This window comes from Notothenia rossii (genome assembly GCF_949606895.1).
Source record: "Notothenia rossii genome assembly, chromosome: 9".
Taxonomy (NCBI): domain Eukaryota; kingdom Metazoa; phylum Chordata; class Actinopteri; order Perciformes; family Nototheniidae; genus Notothenia; species Notothenia rossii.
In genome coordinates, this window is record NC_136907.1 from 7,431,463 (window position 1) to 7,447,064 (window position 15,602).

The 15,602-nt window shown below is 40.9% G+C and overlaps 2 protein-coding genes across 2 annotated transcripts; one reads left to right on the forward strand and one right to left on the reverse strand.

Annotated features, from left to right (window-relative positions):
• Nucleotides 1–289: 289 nt before the first annotated feature.
• LOC307019403 (mitochondrial ornithine transporter 1-like) lies at nt 290–5,864 on the forward strand. Its single transcript, XM_079650266.1, has 3 exons — nt 290–563; nt 4,121–4,278; nt 4,669–5,864. The coding sequence occupies exons 1-3, from the start codon at nt 541–543 to the stop codon at nt 4,788–4,790; spliced, it is 303 nt and encodes a 100-aa protein (XP_079506392.1). The 5' UTR covers nt 290–540; the 3' UTR covers nt 4,791–5,864.
• Nucleotides 5,865–5,950: 86 nt separating this feature from the next.
• LOC307019402 (transmembrane 4 L6 family member 4-like) lies at nt 5,951–14,808 on the reverse strand. The gene is made up of 5 exons (XM_079650265.1): nt 14,464–14,808; nt 13,684–13,749; nt 10,075–10,208; nt 8,304–8,490; nt 5,951–6,201 (listed from the first exon to the last, which is right to left on the reverse strand). The coding sequence occupies exons 1-5, from the start codon at nt 14,638–14,640 to the stop codon at nt 6,193–6,195; spliced, it is 573 nt and encodes a 190-aa protein (XP_079506391.1). The 5' UTR covers nt 14,641–14,808; the 3' UTR covers nt 5,951–6,192.
• Between the last annotated feature and the right edge of the window lie 794 nt (nt 14,809–15,602).

Sequence of the window (15,602 nt, forward strand, 5' to 3'; positions counted from 1 at the left end):
CGTAAGCCCACAGTAACTTGCTGGAGCGCGGGCACTAATTTAGCGCGGGCACTTATTTTGTGAGCGCGCTCAAGCCAGTTACTGTGGGGTGAGGTGAGGCACAGATGAGCTCTGCCTCACCTCAGAATGTGTCACCCCCTTTATATATACAGTCTATGGTCACCCCACAAAAAATGGCTGGAAAGCGGGCCCTAAGCGCATGCCTGTTACCATCTCACTGTAGGTCACCAATGTAATGTTTGTCGATCCCTTTATTAAATGTATCCTCGCCATCCATAGTCTCTAAATAACTTATTTAACGTATATATGATATTTAGGCTCGCTGGTCTCATCATATAACGGCAATGAAAAAAGCAGCAGGAGAGGCAGCCATAACCTCTGCCGCACTGAAGGGGGCGCACGTGAGCCCACAGGTTCTTGTTGCTACTGTTATTCTACGCAGAGACGGTAGACATAAACAACAAACTAGACTTTTGAAACTACAGGAAGATAAGGAGGACTTTTACAAAAAACGAATAGATTGTTGTCCAGAAGGAGAGCATGGACTTCATCTTCAAGTCAAGGTAAGACCACAATTGTAATGAAAATGGGATCTTACTAAGAAAGAACAATCCAATATTTAGATTTTGGGTATCCTTTTGTTGAACGGTCTGTTAAAAATGAATCGAAGCATCAGACTAAAAAAGCTTTTGAAAATAACCAAATATTTTTGATTAAGGTCAAAATATAATATTTGTAAATCTGACTCTGAAAGAGTCAGTGCCTCACCAGCCATGAAGCTCACCGCACGTCACTGTATATTTCCTTATCTGAGTCAGCTTCTCGAGCCGTATCTGACCGTGCAACACTTACATTGTCACATACTTTATGCAGAAGTGTTATTTTAACCAACACATTAGGTTAAGGAAACACTCAACTCAAATGTAATAAAAGTCAGATCCACTCGTGTCTATAGATGGGGCAGTGATATCATAAAACTGTACGCTTTCAAAGACTCAGTAGTTTATGTATTTTGTAACCAGTTCTATATTCACTTTGCAGGTGCAACTATGTGGCTTGTATCCTGGATTATATGTTTAAATCATGGATGTTTAAAGTTCATATTTGTCTAATATTAGTTTACTTTTCATTAATGAAGTATGACGCTGCGCTGTCAGTAGGCTACACTTGTCCATGTTTGTGATTGGTCAAATGTAGCTAACCCCCGCCCTCTCAGCTGGAGAGAGAAACCCTGGCTTGACGAACCAGCGTCGTAGGACCGCTTAGCGAGATCTCGTTTGTTAGGGTTAGTTAAGATAACTCAAACATATCCAGGGTCTGTTGAACTGGCTTCGTAGTACAGGGCACAGGTGGCCGCATAGCAGCGCTAATGTCAAAGACACAAACATTATAAATTATATTTTTATTTAGCCTTCCCTAGCCTACAGTAGCCTACCCACCGCCCCTGTTTAACACCCCTCCTCCCGCCACCCCCACAATGAATATCGACCAATCACGTTCTTGCTTGATTTGCGGGACCAGCGTTGCAGTCGGGAAGAAAAGCAATGTGGCATCTCCCCGCTTCATAAAGGAGTTTGACCGTGATTTCCCTTCTGGCAGATTCTATACAACACATCAGCCCCATTGAACACAGCCTAGTCGTGCCAGCCTATACTGCACATGAGTGGCAGAGTTTTACTCTGTGTGTTGTGACTTGCACATTTATTGCACCTGACACACACACACACGCATGGCGTAATTTCAACTGGAGACAGGGGGGACATGTCCCCCCACTTTTCGAAATCCTGTTTGTGTCCCCCCACTTTACAAATATGTTTATTATTATTTTTTAATGCAAGCCGTCATCGCCACGGAGGAGCACACAGCCTCTGTGAGAGAGAGAGAGAGAGAGAGAGAGAGCACCTTTATCTTTTTAATATAGATAAAGTAAGAAATCATTCCAATGTGTACTAGTAACAGTAAAAAAAAAACAGTTTAAAAGGGGAGTGATTAGTCAAATATGCATAAATAAAAAGAAATAATGCTAACTAGGTAACATAAGATAAGAGTAAACCAGTTTAAATGATTTGTTATTGGTTTTATTGGTTGTGATCATATTCTAAAGATGTTTGGATTATTGAAAAGTATACAGCTCCCTTTGAGTGTTGAGAGCTGTATCCACAAATTCATGTTGTGCTCAAAGTGCACCAGTAGGCCTCATCCTAAAAAAGGTTGGTGACCCCTGATCTAAACGCTTCAGTGATGAACAATTACAGGCCCATATAAAACCTCCCATTTCTAGGTAAAATCATTGAAAAAGTAGTCTTTCAACAGTTGAGTAATTTCTTGCATTTAAATAACTGTTTGGATGTGTTCCAGTCAGGCTTTCGTCCAAACCACAGCACTGAGACTGCTCTTGTAAAGGTCTTCAATGACATCCACTTAAACACAGACAGTGGCAGAACTTCAGTGTTAATATTATTAGATCTCAGTGCTGCGTTTGACACTGTTGACCACAACATATTACTAGACCTACTAGAAAACTGGGTGGGACTTTCGGAAACAGTTCTAAATTGGTTTGAATCCTACTTAAAGGACAGAAAAAACGATGTTTCTATAGGTCAATACAAATCACAGTTGACAAATATGACATGTGGGGTTCCTCAAGGCTCCATCTTGGGGCCTTTTCTCTTTAACATCTACATGCTACCACTGGCTCAGATAATGTAAAACAACAAAATAAGTTACCATAGCTATGCAGATGACACACAAATTTACATAACCATTTCACCAGGAGACTATGCTCCAATTCAAACCCTGAGTAAGTGCATTGAACAAATCAATGACTGGATGTGTCAGAACTTTTCCCCAATTAAACAAAGACAAAACTGAGGTAATGGTCTTTGGAGCCAAGGCAGAACGTATAAAAGTTAGCGCTGAGCTTCAGTCTGCAATGTTCAAAACAACAGATAAAGCCAGAAATCTAGGTGTAGTCATGGACTCTGACCTGAGTTTCAAGAATCACATAAAAACAATTACTAAATTAGCCTACTATCACCTAAAGAACATATCTAGGATTAAAAGACTAATGTCACAGCAGGATCTGGAAAAACTTGTCCATGCTTTTATCTTCAGTAGACTGGACTACTGCAATGGTGTCTTCACAGGTCTAACAAAAAAATCTATTAGAAAGCTGCAGCTGATTCAGAACACCGCTGCTCGAGTCCTCACTAACATCAATCAGGGGGTGACAGGAAGGGGGAGAGGAAGGGGGGGAGGAAGGGGTGTGAGGGGGACGGGGAGACAGTCTCACACATCCAGACTCCATTTTTAACGAAGAGCCTCAGACGGAGGGGTCTGAACCCGGCACAGATGCTGCATCCGTTTCTTGACTGGCGCTCCCGATGGATGGCGGTAAGTTGTCACAGGAGTCTCGCTGATTAAACCCATATCGATGCGTCTCTTAGCCATTAACTTTTTGAACGTTTTAGGTGACTTAGTGAGTGAAAATGAGTGGCTTTTTATTTAGTTTGAGCAGATTTCTTTTTTTACTAGCTCCACCCCCCGATCTTCTGGAATAGGATAACAGCAAAATCAGGGGGGTGACAGGAAGGGGGGAGAGGGGGAAGGGGGGAGAGGGGGACGGGGGGGAGAGAGTCTTACACAAATTCAAAGAGACTGCCTTAATTAACACTAATCAAATTAAAACTAATCGAATTTAGAGAGGACAATAACGGGCATCAAAGGTTAATTAGATTAGATTTACATCAAAGGTTCATTAAGGGTCTTAAACATGTCACATCTACATGATATCTGTCATCAGACTGTCATCAAAGGACGGACATCAAAGGTTAATTAAATTACACCAACATGTTATAACACCTCACCCCTCACATCAAAGACTTAATTAAGGGGTGTGTGATATCACACCTACATGTGATAAAACCTCGAACAAAGGGGTTCATTAGCATAAGTAGTAGTAGGTGTGACCTGTCACAGCACCTGTCACTTTGTATGCATACTAATGAGACGAAAGGAGCATGAATATCACTACTGATGTACTTCCAATTTTTCCTTTTCTTTATCGTCTACATATTTGCCCTCCCTCATCTGATGTATTGTGTTACTGTGTGTGTTGAAGGTGTGATGCCCATCATGTTCAGCGGGCGTCTGGGGGGGCTTGTCTGTGGCTCGTTGTTTATACCATGGACTGCTTCAAATCTCGGATCCAGGTCATGTCGATGATGGGCAAACAGACGGGGTTTTTCAAGACCTTCATGACCATCGCTCGTACCGAAGGTGGGAAGCGTTGCAGTTTTTATAATCAGTTTGTGATGTTTTAGCAGTTTTTGCAGAGAGGTTGGCTGACTAAGGGACAGTTTCATCCCACAGGCCATGAGACACATCTGAACTTTTGAAAGAACATCCATAACATCCATCTGTTTGCAACTTTTATATATCAATATTCCAATAACCCTAACCCTAACCCTACTATTCTGCACAATTTCTATTATATTCTATTTTTATTTCCTTGCACTATTTTATCTGTTTTATTGTGTTGCACTGTTGGAAGAGCCTGTGACCTAAGATTATCATTGTCATAACTACACTGTAACTATGTACAAATGACAATAAAAGCCTTGAGCCTTGAACCTTGAATTCATAAATGTTGTGGTTTGTTTTGTTTAGGTGTGAGGGCACTGTACTCCGGTCTCACCCCCACCATGGTGCGCACCTTCCCTGCTAACGGAGCGTTGTTCCTGGGATACGAGGTCAGCCGGAAGCTCATGATGAAGCAGTTTGACAGCTAAAACACGCACAGCTCGAATGATGGAACTGGAAGTGAAGTATTACAGCCATAAAACCTCGCCAAAACTCCAGTTGAAGCATTCAAGCTCAATATTTAGGGATCTGGTTTTCCCTCAAAACTGCCACGCTTCATCTCTTTTTTAACTTACCCTTCTAACATAGTATTTAGATCATTGTATTAATTTATTTTTTTGTGTTATATATAGTTGATTTTAAACTCCAAAATTGCTACTGCCAGCATACAGCTTGCATACTAAAATTAGAAAATGTATGTGCAGCATAGAAGCAACCATAACTAGCCTCTTTGAGGATGTTAACACTCCAGTGTATTCTTATTTCTTATGTCTACCTCAAAAGAAGTCATATACGCACAGAAACGTGTTTCTCTGACAGACATTTCAAATGATTCTTTACTTTCTGTGTATGCAGGTACACAGAGAAACACTCCATTAGGTTGAGAGGTTATCTTTTAAAGCACATAAACCTAATGCATGAAGTTAGAAATGTGAGGTAGAATATACTAATCAATTGAAGTTGCCTAAAATGGGTTTTGATGACCTGTTTTTTTTAACATTTTTAAATCATAGAGTAAAGAAAATAACTATTCTGGTAATAAATATGTTAAAAATGATTTGTTTTAATGAACTCAAGTCTAACAGGGTTCCCCAGCCTCAACTAAAACAAACACTGCCAGCAGGAGTTTTTTCATACTGACTGTTTTTTTATTTTCAATCTCTTTAAACCCAGTTTTTGCCTTTTTTGATGACTACGCTTTGCCTTTTCTGTTGTGTAACCTCTATCTGTGGCCATTCTGTAAAAGTCAGTGAAGAAATATCCCTTATTTTAATCAAATGGGCCTTTTGCACAATGCATTTGGCGTGCAGGGTTTTTCCTGTGCTTAGTTGGCATTTCAGAAATCTCAGTCCTATTCCCTTCAATGTTAATGGACACATTTTAAAATGCTAACTACTGTGTTTGAGATGACACTGACATGTTTGTACATCCTGGTATTCATTGCAGAAAACGACCTACATTAAAGGTGTCATTGTAGAATAATTAAATGGTGTGTGTTATTTCATTAGCTGTTATTATTGTAAGAAAACACTTAGATAAAGCGAAAGTATTATCGATTTCCTACAAAATATAATGTGACATCGCAGAGAACTGGATGAGCGTCTTTTATTTTAAACAATTTATTTCAAATTAAATCATAAGCATATATTGTTTTTAATACTGTGCCATTTGCACACCAACACTTGCAGACATTAAAGATGTCTATTTTATTAAAATGCATAATTTAGCCTCATGAAAAACACAAAAAGTATAAAAATGTCATAGTGCATATCTTGTAGCAGGAACACTTCTCTCCATCCTCCAGCAGAGGGCGCCGGTCATCTGTCAGACTCACAGCGGCTGTAAGGAAAGAACACATCATTAGAACAGGAAGTCAAGATTCTCTACGATTACCACAGGTGGGAGAAGTACTCGAGTCAAAGTAGAAGTAACAGAGTGTAGGAATACTCTGTTACAAGTCAAAGTCCTGCATTCAAAATGTTACTCAAGTAAAAGTACAAAAGTATTAGCATCAAAATACACTTAAAGTAACAAAAGTAAAAGTAGTCATTGTGCAGATTAGTCAATTTCAGAATAATATGATATGTGTTATGATTGATCATTAAAGTGTTCTCAAAGCTGGTAAAGGTGCAGCTAGTTTGAATGACTTTGTATACTGCAGGGTAGCTTGTGAATTTACTCCAGGTGGAACTAAAGTCTGATTTAACACTTGATTATATTTCACATCATTCATCCAGATCTGTAAAGTAACTAAAGGTATTAAATACATGTATTGGAGTAGAAGTACACCATTACCTCTGAATTGTAGTGGAGAGAAACAAAGAAACATAACATGGAAATACTCTAGTAAAGTGTGATGGAAACTTCTGAAGCATTGGAGACGAAACTCAGAGAGACACGGGGAGAGCTGGAGCTTTGATGGCAAACACTAATGGTTTATTATAGAGTTACAGGCGGAGAATTGGACGAGACATGTGCTGCTGCCACGAGGTGACACAGCTGCTGCCAAACAAATTCTGAAGATCTCGTCTGCAGCTCGAGGTTTTAACTAGTTCAGAGTGTAATAATCAACATTCTTCATCAGCAAGACTAAACAAATATGGACCCTGAATCTAACTAGAGCTGTCGTCCATAGAAAAGAATATGTGCCAGGGAACCTACGTCCCAGAAAAGAAGGGCCTCTAGAGATGTCCCTGAACATTAAACTATCAAATGCCAGTTTGTGCGCATAAAGTGTGGTATCAACAATGTGCCCAAGCTGCCCCTCCCTAAGAGAGAGAGTAGCTATACCCAAGGCCCTAGACTACCAATGCTATGGGAAAAGAGACGGTGAAAGGCAAAACCGATGAACTGTGTCAAAGGTTAAATACCTAAGGAAATTATTCCCCAACATAAAGCACAAGTATCTCAAAATTGTACAGATTTAACAGATTCACATGATCATTCAAAGGTCCCCTATCATACTGTTTTTCTTCAATATATTATAGGTCTCAGATATATACAAACATGTCTCTGAAGTGTTTGGCTCCAAACACCAAACAGATCATTGCAGCATTACCCATAATCCCCTCTGTTTCAGCCCTGTTTCAAAAGTGCTGATTCTCTGTATGTTACTTTAGATGAAAATAAGGAGCCCCTCCACACGCACCTCTGAGAGATATTTGGTTAAAAAGAACACAATGGTGCTCTAGGAGGAGATTCAGGTGATAAGGGCGGGGGGTTACCTTGGTTGTTGATTGGCTAATGGTTACACAAGCCAAAACATCGTTATGACATCATTAAGCCCATTTTCAGACAGGTTTTTATATAAATGGGTCAGGACAAAAAGAGAGAGAATCTTTTTTCCTGAAACGTTCAGAGTCTCTTTACACAGAGGGGACACATGTTGATGTCGAAGAGACATGAAGAAGAGGATTTTGCATAATAGGTGACCTTTAAGAACAGTACTTGAGTAAATCCACTTAGTTACTTTACACCACTGAACATTTCTAATCGGAGAAGTGTCTGAATTAGGATCAATCAATCAATCAATGTTTATTTATATAGCCCAATATCACAAATGTTACATTTGTCTCAGGACTTCACAGTTTGTACAGAATATCAGTATGACAATACGACACCCTCTGTCCTTAGACCCTCACATCGTACAAGGAAAAACTTCCAGAGAAAACCCACAGTTTAAAGGGGAACATGGGAGAAACCTCAGGGAGAGCAGCAGAGGAGGGATCCCTCTCCCAGGACGGACAGACGTGCAATAGATGCCGTGTGTAAATCAAAGAGATAATACATTTACAACATAGGTAGACCAAATGTTTGGAAATGCATGTGTCTGTAATAAGAAGATGAATCCACGAGGATGTCAGCAATCTTGTGGGAGCCATCAGGATGCCCTCACAACACATAAAACCCTACTATTGTTTTTGTTATGCTTCTGTTTTTACCCCTTTGTCTCCACAGGCGCCACAGAGGCAGCCGAACAGCCCGTTGATCATCTGGATGGCGCAGAGGATCAGCTGCAGGCCGCTGGTGACCAGCAGGGTGGCGAACAGCCCGATGTTGAACTGCACAATGTCCTTAGGCTCGGTGCACACGCCCCACCACGTGCTGTCAGTCAGGTAACTTTGGTCACTATGGGAAACAGGAAGCCACTCATCAGCAGGGTTGGGAGGGTTACTTAAAAAGGTATTTGGTTGCAATTACTAGTAACCGAAGAACCAAGATATTGAGTATCAAAATGTGTTTTCTGTCAGAGATTGTATTTATAGGGAAAGCTGCCTTTCATGAAGCATATTCAGGCAGTAGCCTACACACCAACAAAGAAAGACATGAACACATACTACAGTTAAAAAAGGAGAAATAATATCTGAGCTGACAGAAAATGCTCGTTTATTTTAATACATACAGTTAAGCTCACACACACTATTTTATGAGCATATGCTTCAGTAATAAATCAAATTCAGGCGTATAGATTCACACTTACAGTATTAGCTTACAGAAGAGTACAGTTTACAAAGAAGAAATTCAATCTGCTCCTTTTAAAACAAACACGTTATAGTCTTTTTAGTTTTTTAGTAACATTTTAATCCTGTATCCTGATTACATCATCCTGTTACACGTAATCTCCCAAAACCTGGGCCCAGGAGTTCAAAACTTTTAATCTCAATCAGATCCGATCCAATTTTGAAATCCCATTTTTTGTGATCCAGGATCAGACAAGTCGGCCAGTTTTTCTCCCTGGAGTTCAAAGCAATTCAGGATAGGATCACCCTGATCCAGACTACGATTTTTCAAGATGACTAGATCCTGAATATCAGTGCTTTAATCCTACCGATCGCCATCTAGTGGATATGAAAAATAATACAAGGAAGACAAGAGACCACATTGCAGAGACATCTATAATGTTTAATTATATTTTTTTATTTGAAAGGTGATGACAGATGATGGACTTTTTTTTTGTTGAAGATATTTTTACTTTAATCTAAATTACATTTGTGATTGACAATCTTTGCTGTGATACTTTTATGAGCATAAACATTTATGTCATCAACATTTGGTTGAAAACAAAATAGGCCACCACAAACGTGAGCAAAAATGGAAAAAATAAAATGTATTTCCCATAAAGGCTAAAAATTGTATATTATTTCAGTCAACAAACTTTGCCATCTTATTTAAATTGAAACATATTTTAAAATAAATTGTACAGTACATTTTGCTCTGGTAATCCACTGGAAATCCACCCCTTTGGTGGGATCAGGATAATCCAGTTTCTTGGGATCAAACTGATCCCAATCCTGTGTTGTCGGTTTGAACTACCCATTTTGAAGATTTGATCCAGATTAAAGCTTGGATTGGATTTCCTGATCTGATCGGATATGAAAGTGATACTAATCCTGTTTTTCAGTTTTGAACTCCCCAAAATCCAAATCTGATCTGATCAGATAGGGATTAAAAGTTTTGAACTCCTGGGCCCTGGTGATCAGGACTTTAGAACGTTATTAGAACCTTCTGATAACAAATGTCATCAGAACTTCAGTGTCTATTTCTATTCTATTCTATTTGTATTTACTTGCACTATTTTAACTATGTTATCAGTGTTATTGTGTTGCACTGTTGGAGGAGCCTGTGATCTAAGATTTTCATTGCTATATCTGTAGCTATGTACACATGACAATAAAAGCCTTGAATCCTTGAATCTTGAAAGAAGTGCCTCACCCGTCTTTGAAAGGTGTCGACCAGATCAGAATGACTTTGCAGAGAGGTCCATTCTGCAGACCGACCACCGCCACGATGAAGCTGTACAGCGCGCCGGCCACACCCACCGCAGCGAAGGCAATGGAGAGGAACATCTGCAGGAGGCAGGGCAAAGGTCAGAAACGTCTCTGTGCAACACATCGCTCATTTATACTGAATGATTCCCCATGTTTACTCTTCCACTCCTTGCTCACATTTTTGTCGGGCAATTGATGAATTAGTAATTTATGTGTTTAAGGAGGACAGGCACGACTTTTGTTTTTCTCGAATTCCTCACATTTCAACTCTCACAGCTGCTTTTCACAACACTTACAGGGTGAGTGACAGGCTGCACAAAACCCGCCGAGACATGTTTCTCATCAGCGAGGTTGGTTGGTGACATTTGTTTTATCTGAGGCAGGTTCCCATACTATTTCCTGTACTGCTATTATTATATACACTTCTGCAATTATACGGAATAGGTTATCAGAACCTCTTAAAAGCTCTAAAAACTTGCAGGTGTTGAACTTTAAATATTCTTGTTGTGAAGGCTCAATCATGTATTACAAGATCATGCTTTCCTACCTACTGTCACGATATTCATGTTATGTCACGTTTTTATGTCTAGGTTTGGGTGTTTTGCTGTTCTCCCTGTTATGTTTTCCTCCTGGTTTATTGTCTGGTCCTTTTCCCTGTGTTTTTCCTCCTGTCGTTAGTTTCCCTGGTGTGTCTAATTGTCTGATTGTGTTCACCTGTGGCCCTTGTGTTTCTCCTCCCCTGCCCGGCTGTTTCTCGTCTTGTGATTACCCCTCCCTGTATTTTTAGTCTTGTCTCTTCCTGTGTTCGGTGTCGGTTCATTGTTTGTCTGTCTCCCTCCATGTTGGTCACGGTCAGTTCTGTTTGTTAATGCTACCTTGTGCTACTGGTGTTTTTTCGTGCCATGTTTATGTTCATCAGCTGTTAAATAAAGCTTGTTTTTGTTTTCTAGACCTTTTACCTTTTTATAGTCTGCACTTGGGTCCTGCCTTTTCCGCAAACCGTAACAGAATGAACCGACCCACTTTGGACTCAGCAGACTCTGATTATTTTGCTCTACAGGCGGAATGTCTTGGGTACTCTCTGGAGTACATTTTTTACACTTGGGATAACGCCTCATCTAGACGGGGTAGAGGGGCTGCGTTGAAGGAGGCACGTCAGGAGGTTGCTCGCAAGCCCTGGCTCAGGAGCATGTTGCCTGAGTGGCTACAACTTTTCACAAGTTGTCCTGATGACTTGTCCGAAGCCTCTAACCCTTCCCTGGGGTATGACCAGGCCTTGGGAGGCCCACGGATCCTTCAAAGAATCTCTAGGAGACGCAAGACCAAGATTCCAGCCCGTGCTCCAGTGGTTCCGGTTGTGTGTGTGTCCAGGGCCGGCCCTTGGCATAGGCAGTATAGGTGAATGCTAAGGGTGCATCAATCTATGGGGGGCGCCGAAAGTTAAAAAAACAAACAAAAAAGGTTTATGTGAAATAATTCTTTTTTTAAAATAATGGTTTTAGTGTGCAATTATAGGTTTTAATGTTGTATTTCTGTTAATTTAAAAATAAATCAAACTCCCAAAAAACGTATATAGGCCTACAGCTTTTATTAACATTGGAATTTACTGGAATTTCCAGTACACTTCCATTCACATTTTTCCTCATTGTTCCACAGTGTTTATCATCATGAAATTCATATCTATATATTTTATACTATACTTGCACTGCTTACCGTTTTCATACTTTATATATCTTAGCATATTCATACAGACTGTTGTTCATACTGCTCACAGGCTGCTGTATATATCTAGTGCAGGGGTCGGCAACCTTTTTGATATGAAGTGCCATTTAAAAAAAAAAAAAAAATGTATCAGCATGCCAACGATCGAGAATTATCAACGGGAGGGGGGGGGGGGCGGTTGAGGAGCTTGACGCTTGTGAACTATCAGCAGGAGGGCAGGGGAGCCTCGCTGCGGGGAAGCAGTGTGTGGACCTGTCAGCGCAACTTACATGATGCCGAATTTAACAAACACATTTAAATAATTGGTTTAAACGGCATAATAATAAGGACCATCGTCCGTTCTGTGATTCTCCAGAGCACACATGTTATGATATTAGGGTCATGCAGAGTGAGATGAGATCGCTGTCCCTTTAAGAGAGAGAGAGAGGGGTGTGGCTTGTGCATGTGTGTTTGTGGATGGTAGAGCGACAGTGAGGGAACGTGTGTAAGTTTCTGGAAGTGAAACGAGGAAGCAGAAAAACAGAGGTCTGTGATGTATTTTGTGAAACAGAAGAACAGCTAAATAAATGCAACGGCCTCCCAAGAAGAGCTCGCCTCTCTCCAGTCATTTAAGCTAAAGTGGGTTATTGAACCTGAAGCTAGTTGCTTCTGCCCTCCTCGACTACGGTCTGGGAGCCGACAGGAAAGTTCAACACACAGATGGCCAGTCCGCCCCTTTGTAGCATATTATTTTGATGAGAGATGAGCAGATCGCCACTGGGCTTTCAACTAAATACACAGCCACGCAAAAACTGCGGCATTTGTACAGCTCCTTATGGGTACTGCAATTAGTGAAGTGCTTTCCTCCGTGGTGAAACGATCAGCACGGCACCACGAAGGAAAGCGGCAGAAAGTCGCCTGAAGTTAAAGAGAGCAGGGCTGCGTTGCGTGCATGGCTTCCTTCTGCAGGTAACGGGGAGACGCGCTCTGGCGGCGCTCTCGTTCAGGATCCGACAATACAATTTAAATATTGTGCACACTTATTCCACTTATTTCTAGTGTGCCACTGGTTACGGTGCCAGGGGTTGCCGACCCCTGATCTTGTGTATTCATACCATTCACTGTTTATTCATCATTCAATTAATTCTATATTTTATTCTGTAGATTGTGTAGCCTACATTACTTTTCACTTTACTGCTTGTTGCACTCCTGGTTAGAAGCTAAACTCTATTTCGTCCGGCTGCGATCAGCTATTCTCGTCTACTTTCGAGGCGAGCCGCAGCTCGTCTCAAACAATCCTAGTGTCTGCATTTTGGGGGGGGGGGGGCGCCAGCAAAAAATTTGCCTAGGGCAGCAAATTGGTCAGGGCCGGCCCTGTGTGTGTCTACAGAAGGCCCAGTTGTGATAGACATGGCGTGTTTCTCAATTTCGAGTACGCTTGCTTGGTAGCACATCTTTCGACGATCTTGGTTCAGTAGCGAGGCAAGAATACTTCCTGGCATTCGAGTGGAACAGGCTAGCAAGTGTGCAGGTGTGCTCATATGAGAGGCCCCGCCTTACATTTTCCACCACAGATTTGGGGAAATTGGTCTGTGTGCAAAGCATTGTAGGGATTTTAAGACGGCGGAGTCTACACATTTGCAGCCTCGACATTTCTCCAAACGAAGTAGGCCTACGCCGGGCTCTGTAGAATTCCAAGTATGCTGGACATTGGAACAATACTTCGGTGGCACTCGATGACATAGTATGCTTGAAATAGTGGCTCTGGAGCAGCTTTACTCAAGATTGAGAAACACCCAGCATTCGCCACTCGTTTTTCACTGAACTCCTGAAACAGTGTTTTCAGACTCACCCCGCAGCGGTTCCCACAGCAGCCCTGCGTCCCCGTTAGGTGGATGTACAGCGCAGGGAGCAGCACCTGGAACAGGACAATAATACAAAACAATTCTTCATGTTCACTCAATTTTTAACTTGTAGGACAAGGAGCAAGCCAAAGTCATATATTTAGGTCTTGCACAGTTTTCAGTGGGTTCTGGGAAATAGCTGTAAGAGAAATGCCAACTGTTTATGGAATTTCGGTAAACAAAAACAGTGGGAAAACCCTAGAGGACATCCAAAAAAGGATCCCTGCTCTATTCCTTGGAAAAAGAGTAATAATAATAATAATAATAATGCATTTTATTTATATAGCGCTTTTCACAACAAGTTGATTAGCAGTTATTGCACAAATTACAAGGAACTAGTTAAAAGATAATGACGCACAATGGAAGAATATGGTAAAGGAAATGTAAAAAATAACCATGAAGTAAGAAACCAAGTTTATATCTTTGATGAGAGAGGGGGGAAATGGGTAAAGTAGAGAACAGAAAACATTAAGAGGGTTAAGTCATTGCAAAAAATGCAAATAAAAAAAGCTTGGTAAAGAAAGCAAGAGTTAAAAAGTAAAGTAAAAACGTCAAACTGCATTAAACTTATTACATGCGCACTGCACTGCTGTTAACATCCATTATTCGTTTGATTTAGTTTACATATCTACAATACTTTTGAGGCTGCACATTCCAGACACTAATTTAAGGCAGTGTGCGTCCCAGAGTCACGCCCTGCACAAACAGAGTAGAGGAAAAACACTCACCATTATTCCTCCTCCGATGAGTCCCCCCATGTACTTCACCTCCTCAGTAATGTGTCCATCTTGGGCGTACTTCACGTCCCCGCCGGGAAAAAACAGCACGATGTTACAGATGATGGATATAAATGCCAATGGATACAGAGTCATGGCAACGCAACGGGAACATTTTCCAGTGCACATGTTGTCAGAGTGGAAAAATAACTCAGCAAAGTTTGAGCTGCTTTCAGAGGGAGGTTCTGACAGAAACTGACCCAAAGACGGAAATGTGTTTGCAGTGGGCGCATAAACTAAATACTGGGAGTGATGGGTGTGGGAGGCGTAATGAGAAGCTGATAACTTGGTTAAACAGAGGCAGGGATAGGTCGCAACCAGTCTATGGTCGCAACGCTCTGTGTGACTCACTGTGGTGTCTTCTGTTGAATATGAGCCAGACAAGTTACCGCTTTCTCATAGGCTACTGCTGTTTAGTTAAGGTCCTACAAGGAGGTAATTGTAGTTAAATCTCCGTTACTTAGCTTGCTGTAATAATAATAATAATATATTCTCTTTCACATAAATAACATTCACAAAGTGCTTCACAAGAAAGAACAAAAGTTAAAATTAAGACCACAACATGAATACAGTAACAACATGAGGCAGAATTTAAGGTTAACATAAAAACAAAACACAGAGAGTCCAGAAAGGAACAAACATAAAAACAGAACACATCACTACATCTCAAAAGCCAATGTGAAAAGATGGGTCTTCAGTTGTAAATCTCAGTTACTTAGCGTGCTGTAATAGATCAATATTAAGTGCTACTAAAGAGGGGATTGTGAAAAGCATGATTTACTGAAACATGTTTCAACTCCACTATGTGTGTGGTATTCTGGTGAATGTTGACATTGTGCCTCAGGATCAGAGCACGGTTGGACTTTAGATCTGAAGTGTACACTTAGCAAGAACAATGTGTCATTGACATTCAACCCCAAAATGGTGATACTAGACAACATTACAGAGAGTTACATGCAAGAACACTTGTTTCAGTTCCTCTGCTGTTGACTGCGGTTTTGTGGAAATTGTGTCAGTAAGTTAAAGCAAGAAGAGCTTCCCAAAACACGTGCTGTCTCCAGGCAACACCAGGGCGAGGCTGTTAGTCTTCA